Source organism: Myodes glareolus, chromosome 1 (genome assembly GCF_982192425.1).
Source record: "Myodes glareolus chromosome 1, mMyoGla1.1, whole genome shotgun sequence".
Lineage (NCBI taxonomy): Eukaryota > Metazoa > Chordata > Mammalia > Rodentia > Cricetidae > Myodes > Myodes glareolus.
In genome coordinates this window covers 54,260,589-54,285,195 of record NC_142026.1, presented here as the reverse complement: position 1 = coordinate 54,285,195, position 24,607 = coordinate 54,260,589, and the positions used below count along the sequence as shown (strand labels likewise).

General features: G+C 40.6%; 1 protein-coding gene across 4 annotated transcripts in view; it reads right to left on the bottom strand.

Annotated features, from left to right (window-relative positions):
- Nucleotides 1-24,494, bottom strand: part of Lsm14a (LSM14A mRNA processing body assembly factor) — a 50,151-nt gene extending 25,657 nt beyond the window's left edge. For all 4 annotated transcript variants that reach the window (XM_048448763.3, XM_048448762.3, XM_048448765.3 and 1 more), the window contains exons 1-3: nt 24,359-24,494; nt 7,905-8,068; nt 5,768-5,897 (exon numbers count right to left, since the gene is read on the bottom strand). In XM_048448763.3, coding sequence (XP_048304720.2) covers nt 5,768-5,897; nt 7,905-8,068; nt 24,359-24,479 — 415 coding nt within the window. In that variant the 5' untranslated portion in view covers nt 24,480-24,494. The remainder of the gene's footprint in view (nt 1-5,767; nt 5,898-7,904; nt 8,069-24,358) is intronic.
- Between the last annotated feature and the right edge of the window lie 113 nt (nt 24,495-24,607).

Here is a 24,607-nt window from a genome sequence, read left to right as displayed (position 1 = left end):
TAAGAGCACATACTGCTCATGCAGAGGTCCTAGGTTCCCTGCACCAATAGTCCCAGAGGATGTAATACTTGTCATGATGCCACGGGCTCCTACATAAATGTGCCCATGCATGCATGCAGGCAGGCACACGCGCGCACACACACAATATATATATATAAATTTAAAAATAAATCAATCACATATATTTAGACCGTCTGCCTTCACATCCGTGCTGGGAACAGAAGTACGGCCCCCACATCCAGTTAACTGTGGTGTTAGCATCAAACTAAGGACCACCTGCATGCTATGCAAGCACTCTATCAACTGAGCTGCATCCCAAGACTCTTGTTTGGTATCATTACTTTATCGTAAGCAAGAGCAAAACACCCTTTCACATGTTTTTTGGGACATTTGTATTTATTTTTTGGAACTCTGTGTAACTCTGGCTGTTTGGGAACTGGCTTTGTAGACCAGGTTGGCTTTGAATTCAGAAATCAGCCTCCTGGAATTAAAGGTGGGTGCTACCACTCCTAGCTTGTCTTTATTTTGTTTTTGTTTTTAATATGTATGTGTGTGTTTAAGACACTTGTACATGTGTATACAAGTGTGCATAGAGGCCAAAGGTCAACATTGGGTGTATTCCTTAGTTGTGCCTTGTCTTTTTTGAGACAGGGTCTCTCCCTGATCCTGGAGTTCACCATTCATCTAGACTGGCTGGCCACTGTGCTTCAGAGATTCATTCATCTCTGTCCCTGGCCTTTCTACCCATCTCAATAGCTGTGCTCAACTTTTATGTAAGTAATGAGGAACTGAACCCAGAGCCTTGTGGGCTAAGCCAACTCTCCTGGACATACTATTGGCCAATCAGTATTGCAAATAATAGTTTCTGAGTGATTATTTCAGGTATGGACTGCTAAGTTAAACCAACATAAAGGTATCTTGACTTCAGAATTTGAGTCTAAGGATATGCTGCTTTGGAAAAGTGGTTCTGCTTTGTTTCCACAGAAGATGAGAACCTGTGGTTTGATGGACCAAGACACACCCCCAAAGGTCACCATGAACACCCCCAAAATATTACTTCACCCAACAAAAAGTAGGAGAAAACTATGCCCAAATTCCCAAATATTGTTTATAAATGTTTGTTTCCATTTAAAGGGAGATATGCTATAGAGATTTGCATTGGTATGGATCATGGTTTGTTGATACAAATTTAAGGTCAATTTTGTTATATGTATATTTCTGCTCTTGATTAAGGTACTGTGTTTGTGCAACTCATTTAAAAAATGTAATGTACGGGGACTGGAGAAATGGCTCAGAGGTTAAGAGCATTGCCTGCTCTTCCAAAGGTCCTGAGTTCAATTCCCAGCAACCACATGATGGCTCACAACCATCTGTAATGAGGTCTGGTGCCCTCTTCTGGCCAGCAGGCATACACACAGACAGAATATTGTATACATAATAAATAAATAAATAAATAAATATTTAAAAATGTAATGTACAATTAGAAGTATAGGTTAATAGATAGTCATCTATAATAGTCAAGCCTGTAGTCTTGCGAGTTAGATTTTCTAGATGTACAGAGGTGTATTTCAAACCTCTCAAAGACTACAGAATATGGCATTTAAAATGTCTTAAGAACTTAGGTCTTTTCATGATAATGAGACAGATATGCTCCTGGCACAACCAATTACTTCAAGAGGATGATGGGCATCAAAGTGGTTCCTTATGGAGTTTGCTAGTCATTTGGGCAAGAAACTATTCTTGCCTGGACTGCTTGATGTTATGCTGTATGAAATGGACATGCAGAACCCACAGAGAAATGACGATGAACTTGCCTAAAGGTGAGACAAACATTTGGGGTTCCTGCTTCATGAAAGAGTCTGCCAGACATTCTGCAGAAAGAAAGTGACTGACAAACTGCCAATATAGGTGGAACTGTCTTTGAAATTTCCTGCTTCAGATATAAGATTAACTAAAAAAAAAAAACAAAAAAACAAAAAAACAGTAGCCCTCCTTTACACAGATGATAAATGGACTAAGAAAGAAATCAGAGAAACATCACCCTTCATAATAGTCACAAATAGCATAAAATATCTCAGAGTAACTCTAACCAAACAAGTGGAAGACTTGTATGACAAGAACTTTAAATCTTTGAAGAAAGAAATTGAAGAAGACACCAGAAAGCGAAAAGATCTCCCAGGCTCTTGAGTGGGTAGAATTAAAATAGTAAAAATGGCAATCTTACCAAAAGCAATCTACAGATTCAATGCACTGCCCATCAAAAATCCTAGCAAAATTCTTCACAGACCTCAAAAGAACGGTACTCAACTTCACATAGAAAAGCAAAAAACCCAGGATAGCCAAAACAATCCTGTACAATAAAAGAACTTCTGGAGACATCACAATCCCTGACTTCAAACTCTACTACAGAGCTACAGTACTGAAAACAGCCTGGTATTGGCATAAAAAGAGACAGGAGGACTAATGGAACCGAACCAAAGACCTGGACAATAATCAGCAAACCTTCGAACACCTGATTTTTGACAAAGAAGCAAAAAATATCAAATGAAAAAAAGAAAGCATATTTAACAAAAGGTGCTCGCATAACTGGATATCAACATGTAGAAGAATGAAAATAGACCCATATATATTACCATGCATAAATCTTAAATCCAAATGGATCAAAGACCTCAACATAAAGCCAGCCACACTGAACCTCACAGAAGAGAAAGTGGGAAGTACACTTGAACACACTGGCACAGGAGACCATTTCCTAAATATAACCCCAGTAGCACAGACACTGAGAGAAACAATTAATAAATGGAATCTCTTGAAACTGAAAAGCTTCTGTAAAGCAAAGGACACGGCCAACAAGACAAAATGACAGCCAACAGAATGGGAAAAGATTTTCACCAACCCCACATCAGACAAAGGTCTGATCTCCAAAATACACAAAGAAGTCAAGAAATTTGCCATCAATAGAACAAATAATCCAATAAAAAAATAGAGTACAGACCTAACCAGAGAACTCTCAACAGAGGAATCTAAAATGGCTGAAAAACACATAAAGAAATGTTCAATATCCTTAGTCATCAGAGAAATGCAAATTAAAACTCTGAGACTCCATCTCACACCTGTAAGAATAGCCAAGATCAAAAACACTGATGTCAACTTATGCTGGAGAGGTTGTGGGGAAAGGGGAACGCTTCTGCATTGCTGGTGGGAGTGCAAGCTGGTATAACTCCTTTGGATATCAGTGTGGCAATTTCTCAGAAAATTAGGAAACAACCTTCCTCAAGACCCAGTAATACCACTTTTGGGTATATATCCAAAAGATGCTCAATCATACCACAAGGACATGTGCTCAACTATGTTCACAGCAGCATTGTTTGTCATAGCCAGTACCTGGAAACAACCTAAATGCCCCTTGACCAAAGAATGGATAAGGAAAATGTGGTACATTTACACAATGGAGTACTAAACAGCAGAAAAAAAACCGACTTCTTGAAATTTGCAGGCAAATGGATGGAGCTAGAAAACATCATATTGAGTGAGGTAACCCAGACCCAGAAAGACAATTTTCACATGTACTCACTCATAAGTGGTTTTTAAACATAAAACAAAGAAAGCCAGACTACAAACCACAATCCCAGAGAACCTAGACAACAATGAGGATCCTAAGAGAGGATCTTATCTACATGGGAATACATGGATCTAATCTACATGGGAAGTAGAAAAGGACAAGATCTCCTGAATAAATTGGGAGCAATGGGGACCATGGGAGAGGGTTAAAGAGGAGGGGAGAGGGAAGTGGAATCGATAAAAAATATATAGCGCAATAAAATCAATAATAATAATTTTTCTGCTTCATGGAAAAGTCTGCCAGATACTATGAGCCTGTAGGTTGAAGATGGATGCCTGGATGTTACAAAAGAACTCTGGGTGACTGTCCAAGCAGGGAGATGTCTCTGTCAATTCTAGAGTTTTGGAAGTTACTTCCTGCTTACTTAAGTAATATTATATACTTCTGATTGTCTTTGATGCAGTTGAACAATAGGTAGTTATAATTATATTTTTCCTTAGTTATGATAAAAGATATAGATATAAATGTTGTAACTAATTCTTGCTTGATACCTGTTTTTTTTATATGTAATTTTACTATGTTAAAGTTAAAGCCTTCCTTTTTATTTAAACAGAAAAGGGGAAATGGTGTGGGAAATCCCTCTGTATATGTGTTGCTTTTATTGGTTAATAAATAAAGAAGTTTGTAGGAGAAGAGAGCCGCTTATTGGTTCCCTACTTCCTGGATAGCTTAGCCCCAAAATAATCACACAAAAACTGTATCAATTAAATCACTGTTTTGCCCATTAGCTCTAACTTCTTATTGGCTAACTCTTACATCTTAATTTAACCCATTTCTGTTAATCTGTGTATGGCCACGTGACAGTGGCATACTGGCTAAAGTTCCCAGCGACTGTCTCGGGCGGGCTCCATGGCTTCTCTGACTTCTTTCTCCAAGCATTCAGCCTAGCTTTCCTTGCCTACCTAAGTTCTGCCTTGCTATAGGTCCAAAGCAGTCTCTTTATTCATTAATGGTAATCACAGCACATAGAGAGGACTCCCACATCAGAATCTGTTTCGGCCAGTGGCTTAGTAGAATAGAACTAGGTGGGGAAAGCTAAACTGAATGCTGGGAGAAAGAAGGTGGACTCAGTGAGATGCCATGTAATCACCAGAGGGGAAAGATGGGAGCTGCCAGCTGGAACCCTTGCAGGTAGGTTCCAAACCCTTACTCAATTGTATCAAACTGCTGATCTTCTCCACTATTTTTAGAAGTTCTCATTACAAAATGAAATTCAATAATGTAAAGTAGTGGACTCAAAGGCAAATAAAGCTATTATGAAGGAATAGTAACAGTAAAGATAGCACCAAATTCAGGATGGGCTGACTACAATAACTCTATAGTTATAGGAAAGTATGCTTATTCAGTTGAAATTATTCTTTCAATTGTTTCCTAGGTTAGCCATATGAAGTAAGATACTCTTCTATGATGCTGGACAGCAGCAAGCTGCAGCTCTCAGTCAGTTATGTGATCAGAGGAGCAAACAGCCCCCATGTGCTGTGCAATCAGGCCAGTGATTTGTTGTTTTTTAAAAAATTCTTCAGGTTTTCACACCCCACCATGTCAGCAAATGTCATCTGTATTCATACATGAGATTCTGTATTTCATGAGAAGTATGTTTTGTGCTAGATTAAATGTTTTAAACTGTGGACTGTGTTGCTCTGAGCTAATATGTTTGGCGGGTTAAATGCTTATTTATTAAATGTGTATGTGCCTGAGAGTATGTGCAAATGTATGTGCAAGACTCTAGAAGGCCAGAAGAGAGCACTGAATCACCTGGAACTGGAGCTAGAGATAGTTGTGAGTGCTGGGTATTGAACCAGGGTCTTAAGAGCAGTTAAGTAGTCGTAACTACTAAACCATCTTTCCAGCTCTTTAAATGCACTCTGATATATTTACTACTACATACGTTAAGAGTATAAGCGATTTTTTTTTCGAGTCAGTGTCACATGTATTCTAGGCTAGCCTCACACTTGCTGTTTCTGAGAATAACCTTGAACTTCTGATCCTCCTGCCTCCCTTTCCCAAGTGCTAGGATTATAAAATGCACCACCATGCCCAACTTACATAAAACAAAGATCAAACAACATTTTGGCAAGATTTTTTATACCTTTATAGTCAAGAAATTGAGACAAAAAAAAAAAGGAAAAAAATGTCATCACATACCAACACCAACAGCGCCAAACTGCTGTCCAACCAATGTGCTTGGACTGAACTGACTGTATGCTGGCATCCTGCCAAAAGGTCCATAGGAACCCACTGACTGGAATGAAGATGATGATGAACCTAGTGAGGACTAAAAGAAAACCGTAGGTTATTCTAAGTTCTAAGCAACATGCATACAATCGAGACTCACATTTTTTTTTAGCCTTTAAAAAAACTTGCTAAGTTTAACTGTTAGACAAAAAAAGCAATCACAGTGACTTATAGTATACATTTAATATTATAACAGTCAACCTTATTTCAATATTTGTCTATTTGTGAGCCTCCATGTGGGTTCTGGGAATGATCTTGGGACTGCTGTAAGAGCAGTCAGTGCTAAGCTATCTCTCTGCCCAATATGTCTTTCAAACCAGTCACATTTAATGCTATTTAGAAATACTTTCTCTATGATAAATTCCTCTTCTGAGTTTAGTTTTATAATAGATTTGGGAAATACATAAACAGTGATTTCAATTGACTGTTAATTGTAACAGAGAATAAACAGTTACAAAGTAACTGCTTATAGAAAAAGCACTTGCTGGGAGTGGTGGTGTAGCCTTTAATCCCAGCACTCAGGAGGCAGAGACAGGTAGATCTCTGTGAGTTTGATGCCAGCCTGGTCTACATAGTGATACGAGAGACCTGAGTTCCACCCTCCCTCAAAATAAATAAATAAATAAACAGAACAAAGGGTTGTAGTCTGGTACTGTCATAAAAAGAACTCTTATTTATAATTTTTCTTCTTTATTTTTACATCCATTCATTTATTTAATATGTATTGTTTATGCACAGGTCAGGACAACTTGTAGAGGTTGTTCTCTCCTTCTACTCTGTGGGTTCTAAGGACTGAACTCAGGCCATTAGACCTGGATCTGAGTGCCTTTACCAAATGGGCCATCTTTCTAGACCTGTCTTATTTTCAATCACCTGAGGTTCACTGCTGAATTCATAGAAAGGGATACAGACAAACATCCTACATAAAGTTGCTTATGTTTTAACATCACTAGATTAAGTAAAGGAACATTTTATAATAAACTGTAATGTGATGATTTATCTAGTCAACTTGATTATACTGAGATGTACTTAGGAGGTCAGTAAACCAGACTTTGGTATGTATGTGAAAGCTTTCTTCAGAGCTGATCTTTTAAGAAAACTGTCCTGAATGTGGATGCCACCAATAGGCTTCAAATCCAGATGGAATGAAAGAGAATGAAGACTACAACCCTCCTTCCCTGTCCAGCCTCTCCCCCCATTTGCTTATTTTTTGATCTAGGTAAGATCTGTAGCCTAGTCTGACCTCAAGCTCACATGTAGTGGAGAAAATCCTCCATCTCCTGAAGTGCGCACCATGGTCATGACCACCTCTGAAGTGATGGGACTGCAAGTGTGGGCAACATTGCACCCAGTGGTGCATCCATCTTTAATGAAATGTAAAGGTTCAATTCTAAGAATACTTAAGTCTAATTTTTAACTTGGGACCTTAAAGAATTTATGTTAAAACCCTTCTTGCTTGTGGTATCTCATTATATGCCATTGCATATAGTATAATACACAATATGATTTAGCGCCCCCTCCACTTAACATAGTTATTTTATCCCAGAGTAGCTATTATCACCAGAGTTTGAAATGTGAACCACTATCCACATATTGGAGAGGCACAGGTCCTAGATTCTGGAGTCTTACTACCCAGATCCATTCAAACTGTGGTTTCTTTTTTTTTTTTCACTTAAAAAAGCAAAAAATTATGGGTATTAAGCTGAAAAAGCACCATTTTATGTGAAAAAGGACCTATTTTATGTGCAGTGTCTGTGCTTTGTATTAAGTCTTATGCAGTTAACTATGAAAAATGTTAGCCAGCATAACAATGTAATAATGTTGAAAGAAACTACTGTAAAATTTATTTAAATTCTTCAGCTATTTATTTATCAGCTTCAACTTATGATCCCAAAAGAAACCTATAGAAGAAAGTATCCAAGTAATTTTACATATCCAAGTAGCTTCTAATTAGTAAACTACATGAATGAATGTTGAACAGAACAAGCAAAAGCCAAGACTAACCAGGTATAACTATACCACTCAAAGGCAATTTACTATCAGTTACCTGAACAATAGCTGGGTCCTGAGGCAAAGAACACTGTGGTTTTGGAGGCTCACAAACAGTGAGGTCTTTGATATCACTCCCCCGGAATATAATGTACTCAAAGACTTCATCTCGAGGTGGTATTGGACGGTCTGTTGGTCTGTCTTCTGTACCGAAGGAACGAACTGGTGAGAAAACAGGACATGAGATATATATTTGTTACTCATTATATTTAGGCAGGGTCTAAGGATTCTGTTTCAAACACCAAGCATCTTTCTCAAATATCATTCATAAGAAAGTATTTATTAATATATATAGACAAAAATTTTTGGAAAAGGAAAATAGAAGACATTTTGCTCAAAGTAGAACGTATTCATTTAAAAGCTCAGTGTTATGAGGCTGTGCTCTCACAATTTTACTCTTATCTTTGGTGGCTGCTTGGTGGTGCAGATTCTGAACACTGTTCTCAGAAAATAATTCAAAGGAGTTCTTCATTTTAGGTATGAAAATGTCTTTTTTTTCCCCCCATTGCTATTTTATTTTTAGTGTTTTCATTCAGTAAAATAAAGATTTGACAACTTACACCATAGTTCTTGATAGGGGAAGGAATGACAACATTTTTGCAGTCCACAAAATCCAAAGTTTAAGTTTTGAGGCAAGGAGAAGCAAACAGAGGCACTATTTTCCCTGGTGAACAGTTGAGTTTCCATGGACAAGATTAAAATGCTCATCACTTAAAACAGTTGCTATATAGTAACTCTCAGCATTTAACACCAACGATGGAATTAGTCAAAGTTAAACTGTGGATCATATGCATAAGCAGGCTGTAAATGGACTCCATTGATTTACTTTCTGAGAACAGTGTTCGGAATCTGCATTTTAAGACACTCTCCTGAGTCTCTTACATTAGTTTCAGGATTCCTGACTTAGGAGACTACTGAAAATATCAGCATCCATGTGATGTTCCATATAAGAAAACATCAAATATCACAAACTGCTCATGGCAAGAGTAAATGAGAGAAGGGCAGAGATAGATTAGCAGTTAATTTTTCATAAAACTGACTCATAGTTAGATTGAAAACCAATGTTGCCAGGTGGTGGTGGCGAACACCTTTAATCGCAGCACTTGAGAGGCAGAGGCAGGCAGATCTCTATGAGTTCGAGGCCAGTCTGGTTTATGGAGCAAGTTCCAGGATAGGCTTCAAAGCTATACATGGAAATCCTGTCTTGAAAAACCAAAGCAAACAAACAAAAAAGAAAGAAAATCAATGCTATTTAAGTTTAGGTTTAATAATGTCCTATTTTTTTATTCTAATTTGCACACAAATTCCAGGTTGGCCAGCATAACAGTGAGACCCTGTCTCAGAAAACTGAACACCTACACAACCAGGCACGGCAGTATACTATATTCCTGTAATCTATATTGAGGGGGCAGCTTTAGATACACAGTGAGATCTGGTCTCAAAAAGGAATCATTTGGATATAGACTTAGTACAAACTGAAAGAACAGGGCAGAACAAGTAGCATCCCTTGCCCACTCCTTCTCCACAGACAATCTCACTCTCAAACCCAAATGGGTGGATGGAGGCCAGGACACAGGTACACTAAGAGAAACTGATACAGAAAGCTTTAGCTGAGCAGCACTCTCCCAGCCTTCTCTTCAGAGCCAAATGGTATGTCAGCAGGCAGGAACCACGGTGCATGCCCTCCCTCACAAAATCAAAAAAAAAAAAAAATTCACACTGTAACCTTTTGATAAAAAGATCTGCTTTATGGCCTGGAGGAATGGCTCAGCCGTTAAAGGTAGGCTCACAATCAAAAATATAAGAGTTCGGTTCCCAGCACCCACGGCTGTCCCTCCAAGTAATAATAATAATAAAAAAAGATCTGCTTTATTTTAAATAATGTGTACTTGTGTGTGTTTTAGTATGTGTGTATGAGTACAAATGCCCATGGAGGAGAGCAGAGGGCATCAGATGCCCTGGAGACGGAGTTACAGGTGGTTGTAAGCTACCTGATATGGATGGAGTACAGACACCAAACTTGGGTCCTATGCAGAAGCAGTACTTACTTGCTCTTTACCAGTGGGCTCTCTCTCCAGTTCCCACTTCGACCTTTTCTATACAGAATGACGAAGAATAGAAAACAGAACTAAGAAAATTACAGATAAAAATAAATCTTAATCCATCTTCATCATCACCACAAATAATAGTATCCCAGCCCTCAAAGCTGTCCATCACCTTGTTCTGAAATAGGCCGGATAAGTCAAGGCCCTCCTGCAAAATCAAGGGCTCAATAAGGCTTCCCAAGGCCCAATAAAACAGCTCAACCTGTAACCAGGTGAATCCAGTGAATTACAAAAACAAAACAAGCAACAACAAAACCCCAAACTTTCTTCCTGTTTATTCAAGGCAACACATACTAAAGGTCTGTGAGAAAAAAAAAAAGAATGTAGTAGGATAGACAACCAAACAGATTCGGTCAAAGATAAAAATTCCTAGAGTAATGCGGCAGGAAGGCTGGTAGCTGGTGGTTAGCCGCCTACCGGGGAGTGGCCTCTTATACTATGTACGTGGATACAGAGCCTGCATCCGCCCCTTTTCTTTCTTTCCTCTTCCTTTTCGCCCGCTGCTCGTTTGGATTGTTGGACTGCGGAATTTGATCGCTGTCTACCGTTCAAGCAGAGGATTCTGATTTATGAGTTTACCCCTAAATAAATAAATATCTATTTCTCAGTTCTGAGCTAGTGTGGGATTTCTTTCAAGCGTCCGTTCATCACTAGGTTCCCTCATCAGAGTAACAACCCAGAAATGCTAAAACCCAAAACATTCTTAAGGTTTTTTTTTTGTTGTTTTGTTTTGTTTTTTGAGACAGGATTTCTCTGTAGCTCTGGAGGCTGTCCTGGAACTAACTCTTGTAGACCAGGCTGGTCTCGAACTCAGAGATCCACCTGCCTCTGCCTCCAGAGTGTGCCACCACCGCCCAGCCATTCTTAAGGTTTTACATGGTGATATACTAACAATAATAACCCCCAATCTGTTTATTACAAAGTAAACTCTAAGGACCTGTCAGTTAAAAGAGAGCCCAACACATTTCTACAGAATACAGGATGGCCAAAGAAAACTGATATAAACACACCTGAGAAAGTAAAATATCCCTAATACTGTTTTCAGGGTGTGTGTGTGTGGTGGTTATCCCAGCACTTGGGAGGCTGAGGCAAGAAGACTCTAAATTTGAGGCCTGTGGGGGTTACACAGCAAGATCATGCCTCAAAAAGCATCCTCTGTTGGGAGTTGGTGGTGGCACACACCTTTAATCTCAGCACTTAGGAGGCAGAGGCAGACGGATCTCATGAGTTCGAGGTCAACCTGGTCTACAAGAGCTAGTTCTAAGACAGGCTCCAAAGATACACAGAGGGTAAACCCTATTTCGGAAAAACAAACAAGCAAACAAAACAAAACAAAAAAGTATCCCCCATTGTCCTTCCACTGTCTCCTAAATAAATACTTATCAAAATTTGAACCATACATTTTCCAACTAGGCAAATTTTTCTGAAAAAAGTACCTTTCATGTGATCAACAAATAGTTAATGCTTTGTACAAAGAAACTGATGTCTGGTAGTGAGACAGAAAGATGAAGCCTGATGAGCACAAAACTAGGTTTAAGCCTCCATTTCCCCTTCCCTAACCTCTTTAAACAGTACACTGACCTCACGAACACAGCTTCCCCTTCAGATATGCAATTATGCAATGCTGTCAGTATGAACTTCCCAAGTTAGACCCTGGTAAGTCACTTTATTGATGAATACTTTTTATGGCTCCCTATACCACACTCCAAGAAAGCCTTAACCTGCCATTCAAATAAAGCAACTGTGGCCATGGAAGCCAAGAGCAATGGGTAAGCTGAAACTTAAGCCTCTGAACTCCTCTTATATATGAAGACAAACAGAGCTTGAAAATGTATCAGAAGGAAACCCATGAAAGCCATGGGTGTACAATAACTTGACAGGGAGCACTGACTGCCAGGGACTTAATCCTTTCCTTCCCCAATTTGGGAGCAAACCAGGAACTATAACAAGTGCTAATTCAACTATTCTATCCACAGACTGTACTGCCAAGTGGTTATTCCTCTCATAAAGAATGACAAGATCAGCCAGGCTATGGTGGTCAATGCTTTTAATCCCAGCACTCAGGAGGCAAAGGCATGCAGATCTTTATGAGTTTGAAGCCAGTCTGGCCTACAGAGCTAGTTCTAGGACAGCTAGGGCTGCTACACAGGGAAACCCTGCCTCGAAAAAACAAAAAGAATGATAAGAATGAGAAATAATCAAGATTAAAGGAAATCATATAAAGACTAAAGAGCTATTTTCACTGTGCAACACAGGAACTGAGAGTCCAAGATGATTCTGGCATACAGGGGTAGGGTGAACACCCCAGGGCAGAGATGCATGCATGTTAAGAAATGAAAAAACGAATAAACAAAGCAGTGAGAAGCAGCGAGTAAAAAGAGTAAGTATCACAGAAGGAGTCTGTTTCCCAGAGAGACATGACAGGGACCACGGTGGGCCAGGAAAGAGGTGACCAACAGTTTTGGATAGGATGGCTACTGGAGATGCAGTGAATCAAAAAGCATCTAATAGGTTATGGCTTGAATATGAAATGTAGTGGGCTTTGGGGGAGCGACTGGATCCTGAAGGCTGTAATCTAAACAAAGGACAAATTCCATGGAGTCACATTGTGACAGCACTATTACGAAATCTGAACAGCAGCAAACAGGACCTAGCAGAGAAGTCCGTAAGAACATGTCCTGTGAAAACCTATCATGTTGCCCAGCTGTTCTCTATTTGCTTTCTGTCTGCCACAGGTTCCTGGTACTGGGCATTTGTACCATCAGGGCCCCAAGCAAAGGGTAAGCTGATCATAGACTGACTGAGACCTCTACCTCTAAACCTTTCTTTTAAATACAAAGGTTTGACTAATATGCAACATTTAAGGAGAAGTGGCAAAATTTAGTTCATTTGTTTATTTTATATCCTGGCTGCATCCCCCCCCCCAAACATTCCTTACCTCCCACCCCCCAATTTCCTCCTCCAGCTCCATTCAGGAAAAGGCAGGTCTCCCATGAGTATCAACAAAACATGGCATATCAAGTTGCAATAAGACCAAGCACCTCCCCGTGTATTAAGACTGGGCAAGGTCACCCAGTATGAGAAGTAGGGTCTCAAAAGCCAAGAAAGGAGTTGAGAATGTCCCAGTTCCCACTGTTAGAAGTTCCACAAGAGGACCAAGCTATACAACTGTAACATATATGCAGAGTGCCTAGGTCTCATGCAGGCTCCCTGGTTGCCTATCCAATCTCTGTGAGCATCTATAAGCCCATGTCAGTTGATTGTGTGAGCCTTCCTATAGCGTCCTTGAAACTGCTGGCTCCCACACTCCAAGAAGGGCAAATTTTAGGTGCTGTTTTTATTACATTCATTGTTTACTCAAAGGCAGGAAGGCCAACTCTTCTTAGCTTCAATGTGATGTCTCCTGGCTTCAAATAAGAATTTATTTACAAAGCCTTGCTTATACCTTTAATCCCAGCACTCGGTAGAGGCAGACAGATTTCTCTGATTTTAAGGACAGACTGGATTATACAGCAAGTTCCCAGTCAGTCAGAACTACACAGAGGAAAAATATTTAAAACTAAGCCCAGCTAATAAGATGTGCTCTATATAGAAATGAAAACCAGAATGGCACCAAACTTCTTCTGTGAAAAAGTAGTCAGAGTAACTACAGAATAATGTTTAAAAAGTATACCGGGTGGGGTGGGGGAGCAATGAATGGACCTAGAGATGTCTTGGTGATATGACGCTTGCCTAAATTATGTGAGGCCCTAAATCCTATTCCCAGCACTGGAGAAGGAGGTGAGACAAGGAGACAAGAGAGCTGGTTATGCAAGCTATCACACAAGTAGGAATAGTTAAGACATAGACATACACCTCAGAGTCCACAAAACAAAAAACCTCTCTCCCTTCAAAAAAAAGAAAAAGAAAATTCAGCTAATCAAATTGTTGTTAACTCATGAGATAAATATTTCCTATAAATTAATATTACTTAATAAGACCATTTAAAGGAATTCTAAGAACATAATTATGCAATGTAATAAAAACCTGTAGCTACAATTTCAAACTAATAAATCTGAGAAAGGAGGCAAGGCAAGTAAACACACATGTTAATATTTATTTTAGGCATAGAGAAGATATGTTTTACTTATCTGTGTCTTAGAAAACTACTAGCATCTATGAACTCTTCCTGAATGTTACACACATGACAAGATCCATTTATATGTAACTTCAGGAGACCAAGAATTGATACTGTGAAATCTATTTGTGAACTGCATGTTAAGAATTCATTAGGTGGGCTGGAGAGATGGCTCAGTGGTTAAGAGCACTGCCTGCCCTTCCGAAGGTCCTGAGTTCAGTTCCCAGCAACCACATGGTGGCTCACAACCATCTGTAATGAGATCTGGTGCCCTCTTCTGGCCTGCAGGCATACATGCAGACAGAATACCGAGAATACTGTATACATAATAAATAAATAGATTTTTTAAAAAAGAATTCATTAGGTAGGGCTGAAGAGAGGAGCTGGGTTCCTATCACATGGTGACTCATGGTCATCTGTAACTCCAGTTCCAGAGGATCGAACACCTTCTTCTAACTTGGGCACTAGACACATGTGATGTACATATATATACACACAAGTAAAATTGACAATAAGCTGGGAATTTCAATATAATTGTTTGAAATGTAACTTTCTAAAATACAATTATGAATTAGGAACTCAGGGACTACTGAGTGCTCAGTGGTAGAGTTCAAGGCCGTGGACTTGATTTTGGGCTCTGTAAGGGAATACAAGACCAAATACAAAGGAGAATGGATATGGCTAACTAGACACAAAGAAACTAGAATGATGGAACTGTTGCAAAGCCAGATTCCAGTTCTGGTTCCTATTTTACCAAGGGAGGATTCCCAGCTGTACACTCCTGCCACCATGGAGACACCTGCCACCTCACCTTTCCCTGAACTGTAAGTCAATAAAACCCTTCTAAAGAAAGAAAGGGGAGATGGTTGTGTGACTCTCACTGCCTGGACTTCAGAGTTCCCAACCAGCCAGGGTTATATAGTGAGACATTTACCTCCAAAACAACAACAACAACAACAAAAAACCCAGAAACACAAAAACAAACCAAAAACCAACAAACCCCATAAGACAAAAACAAAACCACAAAGAACTAATTCCTACCACCAAAATGCACAGCTTAGTAAGAGAAGAACACACTGAGCACAGTTGTCTCAGCATTCAGTGTGCCTGGTTTCTCTGGAACCAGTTTTATTCTTACTTTACCATCTCCAGTGAACAAGAAAGTAACTAGTCATATAAATGAAGAAGGAACTTTGGTCTGAGCACGATGTGAACAAACTCTGAGCTAACCCTCTAGTTTTTAGCTCTGTCTACATCCTCAATTACTTTGTAGTATTCTAGTTTCCTTTGCCAATCCTGAGCCTTTCAGGGGCTTAGGGTACAGATCAGATTACTTCTTGGCTTTACCTACCACCTTATAGGTACAAAATTCTATTAAGAATTTGTTCTTTAAACTCATTTACTTGCTGTTTGGCCTCTAAAACTTTGTTAATATTATCTACCTTTTCCCCAAATCTACTTAGTCTTTTGTGGATTTATGACTTTAAAATGAGTTTATTTTGTGCATTCTTGATAGGAATTATCAACAGGAAGTAAAAAAAAGGTCTAATCTGCTATCCTTGCCCAGCAGTCAACATTTAACCTTGACTTTTTGTTGTTAAGAGTCTTCTCTGCACAGCCCTAGAACTTGCTAAGTACACCAGACTAGCCTTGAACTCACAGAGATTCACCAGCCTCTGCCTCCTGAATGCTGGGATTAAAGGCACACACCTCCACACCTAGCCTAATACTGACTCTGTAAACTGCTTTCTATTGGGCATTCTTTCTTGTGCTCGGTACAATATTTTAATCTCCTAAATGATACAATCAAGGAAAATTGAAGTGCAACTAGAGAAGAAAACAATAAGGAGAACAGAAATGATCAACATGATCAAGCAGAAGGTGAAGGTAGTTTGTCTATACTGACCAGCAGGCAAGTTATGTGACTGTAGAGGAAATATCTGTAGGAGCTAGTTCTCTCCTTCTACCATGTGCGTTCCCAGGTTACAGGTATTTGACTCAGGTCATCACATCAGGCTTTTCAGCAAGTGTCTTTAATAGACTCACATTGCTGGCGCTATTATTTATTTTCAAGATGATACATAAGAACATAGAAATTGCCTTTTCGGCTGCGGTAGCCATCTTTCAGTAACTCGCCAAAATGACAAACACAAAGGGAAAGAGGAGGGGCACTCGCTATATGTTCTCTAGGCCCTTTAGGAAACATGGAGTTGTTCCTTTGGCCATGTACATACGAATCTACAAGAAGGGCGATATTGTAGACATCAAGGGAATGGGCACTGTTCAAAAAGGAATGCCCCATAAATGTTACCATGGCAAAACCGGAAGAGTCTACAATGTCACCCTGCATGCTGTGTGGTGCGGGAGAATTATCTGTATTCTGTCAATCATATTTTAATAAAACGCTGATTGGCCAGGCAGGCAGTATAGGCGGGAAAGCCAGACAGGAAGTAGGGGTGGAGCAAAGAGACTGGAAGTATTCTGGAAGCAGAAGCTCTCTCTCAGCCACTCCTGTGCAGATCACCGAAGAGGCAGCATGTAACTTGCCCAGCTGAGAAAGGTACGGAGTCATGTGCTAACACAGATAATGATAATGGGGTAACATAAGTTATAAGAGTTAACAAGAAGCCTGACCTAATGGGCCAATCAGTTTATAACCTAATGTAGACTCCGTGTGATTTTCTTTGGGGCTTGCCGGCTGTGGGGTATTGGGCGGGAACAGATACCCCAACAAGCTGGCCCTCATGTTACATATGGCGCCCACGTGGATAACTGAGTCCACAGAAAGCTTGAGAAAGCTTGGAAAAGAATTGAACTCAGGACCTTTGGAAGAGCAGGCAATGCTCTTAACCTCTGAGCCATCTCTCCAGCCCCAAGAGCAAGATTCTTGCCAAGAGAATTAATGTGCAGATTGAACACATCAAGCACTCGAAGAGCAGAGACAGCTTCCTGAAGCAGGTGAAGGAGAATGACCAGAAGAAAAAGGAAGCCAAAGAGAAGGGCACCTGGGTTCAGCTGAAATGTCAGCCTGCTCCACCCAGAGAAGCACACTTTGTGAGGACTAATGGCAAGGCGCCTGAGCTGCTGGAGCCCATTCCCTACGAATTCATGGCCTGATGTACAAAAAGAAATAAAAGACCTGGACTATAAAAGGTTAAAAAAAACATAGAAATTGTACATATCAATGGGGTACCATGTAATGTTTTGTTACATGGATCCACACTGTGTAATGTTTAAGTCAGGTTAAACATACTTATCTCCTCACCTTTATTTCTTTATTGTCAAACTTCCAAAATCCTTGCTTCTAGTTGTTTGAAATTTATAGCATATTACTGTTATCTATTGCACTTCACCTGGTATTCTTTGCTGAGTCAAAAAGGAAGCAAGTAAACAAACTGAAGGGGTAGAAAGTGCTGAAGGTTTGAAGAAAAGAGAAAGAACACAGGAGCCTCATAGGAAAGAGTAGAGGATGGAAACATGACTCTTAGGAAGTGGCTAAGACTGCTGATGTCAGTGAATCCAAGTAAATTCAGAGTGAAGTTGGTTATATAATGAGGGCCGTAATTTCTGCAAGCTCGTATGTACAAGAGAGACGCAGGGGATGTGGAGTGAGGAAGGTACAATACTCTGACTGTAATGACTGCTCAGGGAATTTAAACAGGATAAAGACAGTGAAATGATGAGAATGGGTATCGAAAGACTGTCACATCAAGATACTGTAGGACAGGAGAGATGAATGGATGATAGAATTTGGGGTTTTAGCTACTAAGCACTTAAAAATGCTTTGCTACTTCATTAAGTACCAAATCTAGGCTGATTACTTTTTTGCAACACTTTATGTAATTATCAGGATGGGTAAAAGGAAGGCATTACATCCCCAAGGAAAAGATAAAAATCCTAAAACCCTTGGCCATGGTCAAGTACTTTGTACTCCAATCAATCTGTTGGGTCACATGTTCTTCCAGAAACACACAAAACTAGAATAAGCATGACCAACTCACACTTTATCTAAACAAATATGAAAGAAAATAAAGGCAAAGAGTTCCTGGAGAAGAATGAAAGTTCAACTACCTGTACTTAGTGTAGCACTGAGCTAAATTCAGCACTTGCTATTATCCCATGTCAATAAAGTTTCTTTACTCTTATTTCATTTCCCTCCTCTTTTTTTCCCTGGTGTACACTGTTTTCAGCATCATCACACAGAAAGTCACGGCTCATCTTATCCATCTTGCAAGAAAAACAACACCCGAGTTAAGACTCCGAGAAGTTAGTTGCTGGGCGGTGGTGGTGCACGTCTTTAATCCCAGCACTTGGTAGGCAGAGGTAGTGAGTTCGAGGCCAGCCTGGTATACAAAGAGAGATCTACGACAGCCAGGACTGTCACTCAGAGAAAATTTGTTTTGAAAAAAAAAAAAAAAACCCAAAGAGACTCTTAGAAGTCTGTATTTCTGTGGCTTCTATAGCAGCAACAACAATGCTTTTCAGGTTAGTTCTGGCAACCTCATTAAACAGGGCAACAAAAGAAATCTGGGCTTTAAATTTCATGAGATCTTTGTTGTTCGAGGTAGCAATTTTGTGAGTCGTTAGATTTTTTTTTTCCACCACACAATTTGTGACCAATGCTGTAGTCTCAGCACTGTTGAGGCAGAGGCGGGTAGATCTCATGAATTTGAGGCCAACCTGGTCTATATAGGGAGTGAGTGTCAGGTCAGTCAGCTACATAGAAAAGACCCTATCTCAAAAAAAGGTCAATGAAGTTCCTCATAGGAACTTGCAATGTTCTTGCTCGCTCCACTAGGACAGTGGTTTATGACAATGTGGTCCATAAACAATCAAGGTAAAACTTAATTGTTTTGATTTTGATTGGATAAACTAAGCCAGTGAACAAGACTCAGCAGATGATGAAAGATGATTAACAGATTACCACCTTTGTGAAGATGACACAAATTCCTTGAAGTTTAAGGGCAACTCACTGACTTGCCATTCTTTTTCCATCTCTTCGCTCTGCAATGGCATCCTAAATGGCTCCCCAGGGATAGCTAACTAAACAGACAAGAATTCATGACCCAGATTATCTACAAACACACTTAAAAGCAGCTGTCAACGTCATTTCAGATTGCTTTTTTTAAACTTCCTGACATTTACCTAGGTTGTTAGGATCAAAGGCCATCATCAAACTTATCTGGGCTTTCCCTTCTAGAAGGTAATTAACTTATGAAATCTCTAGCAGAATACTAGGGAAACCAACCATTACCAGTACCTCTGCAGCAGGCTTCCATTTTCTTATTGTGGGATGATACAACTTATTACCCAAACTGGAACATTAAGATAGAAATGTTTTTAATAATGGTATTAAAATAGGCATAAGTGATGACTTTCTAACAGGCAAAGCCACAGATATGGTCACCCTAATTCTATACCATACCAAATGTTAACTAGTCAAGTTTCAAAAGAACTATAGTTTCAGATATATATGCTATATTTACAGCCATGTAAAAGACCCCAATTATAGTACAGACCATAAAGCCAAGTGCATCTTTTACTAAAGTTAAAGATCTAAACATTTTATGCTCTACACAAAACTAATTTCAGGTGCATTATAGACCTAATTGTGAAAAACAAAACAAAACAAAAGATGAAGTAGTATAGCACTGAATTAAAATCATGTTATTAAAAAAGAAACACCACCCCACTAGTCCTAAAAGTCTGATAAACATAAAATGAGGAAATATCTATAACAAAAACCATTACACAAAAGATATTTGTAATATACACATTCATCAAAGGATTTATATTTAGAACTCAAAATTCCAGAAAGTAACTCCAGTGACAAATTTCAAAGACACTTAAGGAAAGATAAATATCAAATGGCTTAGATATGGAAAACCTTCAAAACTCATTAGTGGCCAAAGAAATAGGGACTAAAATCACATTCAAGGGCTGAAGATGGCTCAGTGGTTAATAGCACTCACATTAGGTGGCTCAAAACCACCTGTAACTCCAGCTCCACGAGGGCCACACTTCTGGCCTCTGTAGGCACCTGCACTCATATGCACAGACGTTCCTACAAATACATCTGATTAATAAAAAAATAAAAATAAAAACCACATTGAACTACCTACCCACCAGATTATAGCTGCTAAGAATTATAATTATGGCACTTAGTACTGTTGTTGGTGAGGCACATGGAACCAGAATTCTTACTACTGAAATAAAAACTAGTAAGCACCTACTAGAGAAACTGCTTAGTGTCACTTAGTAAAGAATACACTCGCTGTGTTTCTGCAATTCAAATTTTAAGTATGTGCGTGTGTTCCCCGGAAAATGATTTCAACAAATCAGTGCATTTAAACACTAATTTTCCTAAAAGCATTGTTCTGAATAGCCCTAAGCTGAAAATAAACGAAGTATTAACTGTGAAATAGTCAAACCTGTGGAAATAATAAAAGCCAAAATAAAACACTCTATCTACACAAAGTTCTAACCGTTGTGCTTGCTACTACTAGCTGAGTCATTTCTCCAGCTCTTTAATAACTTTTAAAAATTATTTTGGGGAGCCGGGCGGTGGTGGCGCACGCCTTTAATTCCAGCACTTGGGAGGCAGAGGCAGGTGGATCTCTGTGAATTCAAGGCTAACCTGTTCTACAAGAACTAGTTCCAGGACAGGCTACAAAAGCTACAAAGAAACCCTGTCTCGAAAAACCAAAAAGAAAAAAAAATATTATTTTGGGGGCTGGAGGATGGCTCAGGGGTTAAGAGCATAGTTGTTCTTCCAGAACTAATAACCACTTGTAATTCCAGTCCCAAGAGTTCTGATCTCCATAGGCATTAGGATGTATGTGGTGCACAGACATATATACGCAAGCAAAACATCCACACACATAAAATAAAAATAAAGGTTAAACATATTAAATGTATCTTGAGTCCACATGTGGACATCGGAGGGCAATCTGCTGGCGCTGACTCTCTCCTTCCACCATGAGTGCCAAGAACTGAACTCAGGCCGCCAGGCACCTCATAGGCTATAGCCACCCCCTAGAGCCCAACTTCTCATTTTGAAAATTGAGGTGTTAAGTTTTTGACATTAAGGAAAAATCGTATGTCAAATATGGATTAAATAACAATGTTTTTATAGATATAAATTAAATAATCAGAAACTAATAAAATGCCCAATATTTTATTCTAACATTTTGCTGAAGAGACACATTTTTTAAAAATTTGGGTCATTAAAGTTTTTTTAGGTTTACAATTTAGAAATACTTAATACATTCAAAATCTTAAAAATGGACTGAATTAGCCGGGCAGTGGAGGCACAGGCAGGCAGATCTTTGTGAGTTCGAGGCCAGTCTGGTCTGCAAGAGCTAGTTCTAGGACAGGCTCCAAACCTACAGAGAAACCCTGCCTCCAAAAAAAAAAAAAAAAAGACTGAGTGGGAAGTAGCAGAATATCATGTTTAAGGTCAGAGTAGGCCACACAGTGAGACCTCTACCTCAAAAAACCAAAAGGGCTGGGCATGGGGCTTACATCTGCAGTACCAATACTTGAAGGGAGAGGCAAAGGATCCCTGACAGACACTACAAGGCCAGTCTGAGTTATATAGAGGTCTAGGACTGCCTGAGTTACAAGACTAACAGACTATCTCAAATAAACCAAATGACTAACGGACCAACCCAGAGGGAATAGAGAAATAAATCTTAGAAAACGTTTTTGGCTCACCTGTTAAAAAGAGTGCATACCAGAGGACCAGAGTTTGATTCCCAGCACCTGGCGAGTGGCAAGTGGTTCACAACTGCCCATAATTCCAGCTGGGGGTGGGGTTAATGAACCTGACACCCAGTGGTTTCTGTCAGTACCTATACTGTAGTGCTTATCACTACACAGACCACACACATATAACTAGAAACGTTTTCAAAAAGTTACTATGCCTTCTAATTCCAGCACCTAGGTGGTGGCTAGAGGACTAGGAGTTCAAAGTGGAAGCTGGCACATCAATACTTCAAAGTCATCTTTGACTGTACATCCAGTTTGAAGCCGGCCCAACCTACATGAGACTATCAAATAAACCCCCAAACCTCTATAAAACCACTTTAATGAGAAATACTGTTCTCAACCAGTGTCTAGATCACTTGGTGAGAGCACCAAGAACTTCAGAGAGCCTTTTCCACACTTTAATAAAAATCAATAAAACCAACCCTATGAATAAAAAAGCTCCACTAGTAAGAAGTAGATTTTTAAAAAAAGCAAGCAAAACTAAATTAAGAAACATTACAGGCAAGCCTTTCTCGCTGTTTTTGAAGCAGGGTCTCACTAAGTAGTTTGGTTGGCCTGGAACTCCCTAAATAGACTAGGTTGGCCTGGAATTCAAATCCACCTGCCATTACCTTTTGAATGCTGGGACAAAGGCCTGTGCCACCATTCCCAGTTTCACATCATTGGTCAAGTCTTTTAATAACTACTAAAGAGAGTCATACATCCTGAAGTACAGTGAGTGTTTACAAAGATGAAAGCAGGCGATGTGGTACAGTATTCCACAAGGCAAAGAGGAAGATACGGGGTACTTCTTGGCTTTTCAGTTTTTGTCTTTTCTGAGAGGCTTTCATGTATACCAGGCAGATCTTGAATGCCTGACCTCCTACCTCCAACTCTCTAGTGGAATTACAGGCATGCACCACCCACACCCAGTTTTTCTCACTGGGGATTGAACCCAGGATCTTATGCACGATAAGCAAGCACTCTTATCAACTGAGATACCTGTACTTATCTGCTTTCTAAGAAGACCCACCTGTATTGCTTAAGCAGGCCCCAAAGTTCCTTAGTTCAAGAAGCCTTTGGAATAGCTGGGGCTATAGGCAGAATGCCAGGCTTCATTCTGCGTTTTTAAAAGCAGGCTTCTTAACTTTTCAAGTGTCAGATTCAAGGATGTTTTAAAAGCAAATTGCTAAAAATTACACAAGTATCACCATGATGCAACTGTGGAAAATACCACCCTACTCTTTTATAGTGTACCTTTTTAAAGCGTTGCTCTTCTGGTATTGGAGATGGGATTCAGATCTCCCACTTTCTAGGTGAGAGCTCTGCCCATCAGACGGAACCCTTAATCCCTATCAGGGATGGTTCACCTACATAAAAAATTTCCTTGCCTACGTCCATTTGTCCCAAAACAAATGCTGTTAAAAGGGTTCACCAAAACATCTGAAAATGGGTCATTAAAACTTGTTTGGTACTCTGGAACGACTCTCCCATTCCTATCCCCAGACTTCTTTTCCTAGCGTAGTACGCGGGTCTTAAAATTCCACCAGGTGTGGGGAAAATAACAAGCCGTTGTAGGGCTTCCTCTAAGATCTGAAGCTCAAGTTTATTTTCTTTTTGCTTTCCTGGCAAAGGCCCAGCACGTGTGAACGGAAACAAAACTCACAGACTGTCCGGACGTTAAACGCTATGGGGTAGGGATGGTCCCCTTTCTTTAACTCAATACCCTCTACCCGTGGAATACGTCCAGCGGAACCGGTCAGCGCCCCGAAAATACTGGATCTGAATCGTGCACAAGAGTCCTGGATCATCAAACGTGAACTTTTCCTTTCTACCAGGGTTCCAGAAAAGAGGGCCGTGGGGACAGCAAGCAAGCATTTTAACGTGCACCCTAAAGAGATGCTTGCACCAGAATTTCGGTTTACCAGGTAACAATCACGGAGGAAAGAAACCGGATGCGATCGGCTCGACCGTTCCAATGGCCCATGGCGTGCACACGTCTGCGGCGCAAACCCAAACTTTTGAGCACCCTGCTCGGGACTTCACTCGAGCACCGTCGCAAGCAACCGAGACGAAGAACGCTGAGAAACATGGGTGCCGAGGAACCCACATATCCGCATTCAACTCAAGGTAGGCGGACAGATTCTTGGACTCCTCCGGCTTTGTTCCGCGGGTCAGAAGACGGAACGGCCGAATTTCGGTCTCGGAAGCCACGAACCTGGGTGTGTTCTCCGGCGGGTTCCCGGGACTTCAGGAGCGCCCCGCCCCGGGCGCCGCGCACTCGTTCCCGGAGTTTCCCGGATGGAAGGCGCGGAGCTCCGGGGAAGGAAGCGGCCCGGGTAACCGGGAGAGGCCGCGCCCCGGGCCCTCGTCGCTGGGGGGACCGGGAGCGAGGAAGCGGCCTCCCCTGAGGAAGAAGAGCGCGAGGGCCGCCGGGCGCCCGGCCCGCGCTCCCCAAGCCCGAGGCCTGCCCCGCCGTACCTTTGGCGAGGGCTACCGTGGAGTTCTCGGTGTCGATGGTGTAGAGGATGCCCTCGTAGCGGATCTCCGCCTTGGAGATGAGGCTGATCTTGCTGCCGATATAAGGAGTGCCCCCGCTCATGGCGTCGCCGCCGTCGCTCGCCGCTCGCACTCAGGCAGATCCCGCGCTGCGCTCGCCGCTCCGCACGCCCGCCCGCTCGCTCGCTCAATCGGCACCTCACAGAAGCCGCCTCACAGCCAACATGGCGG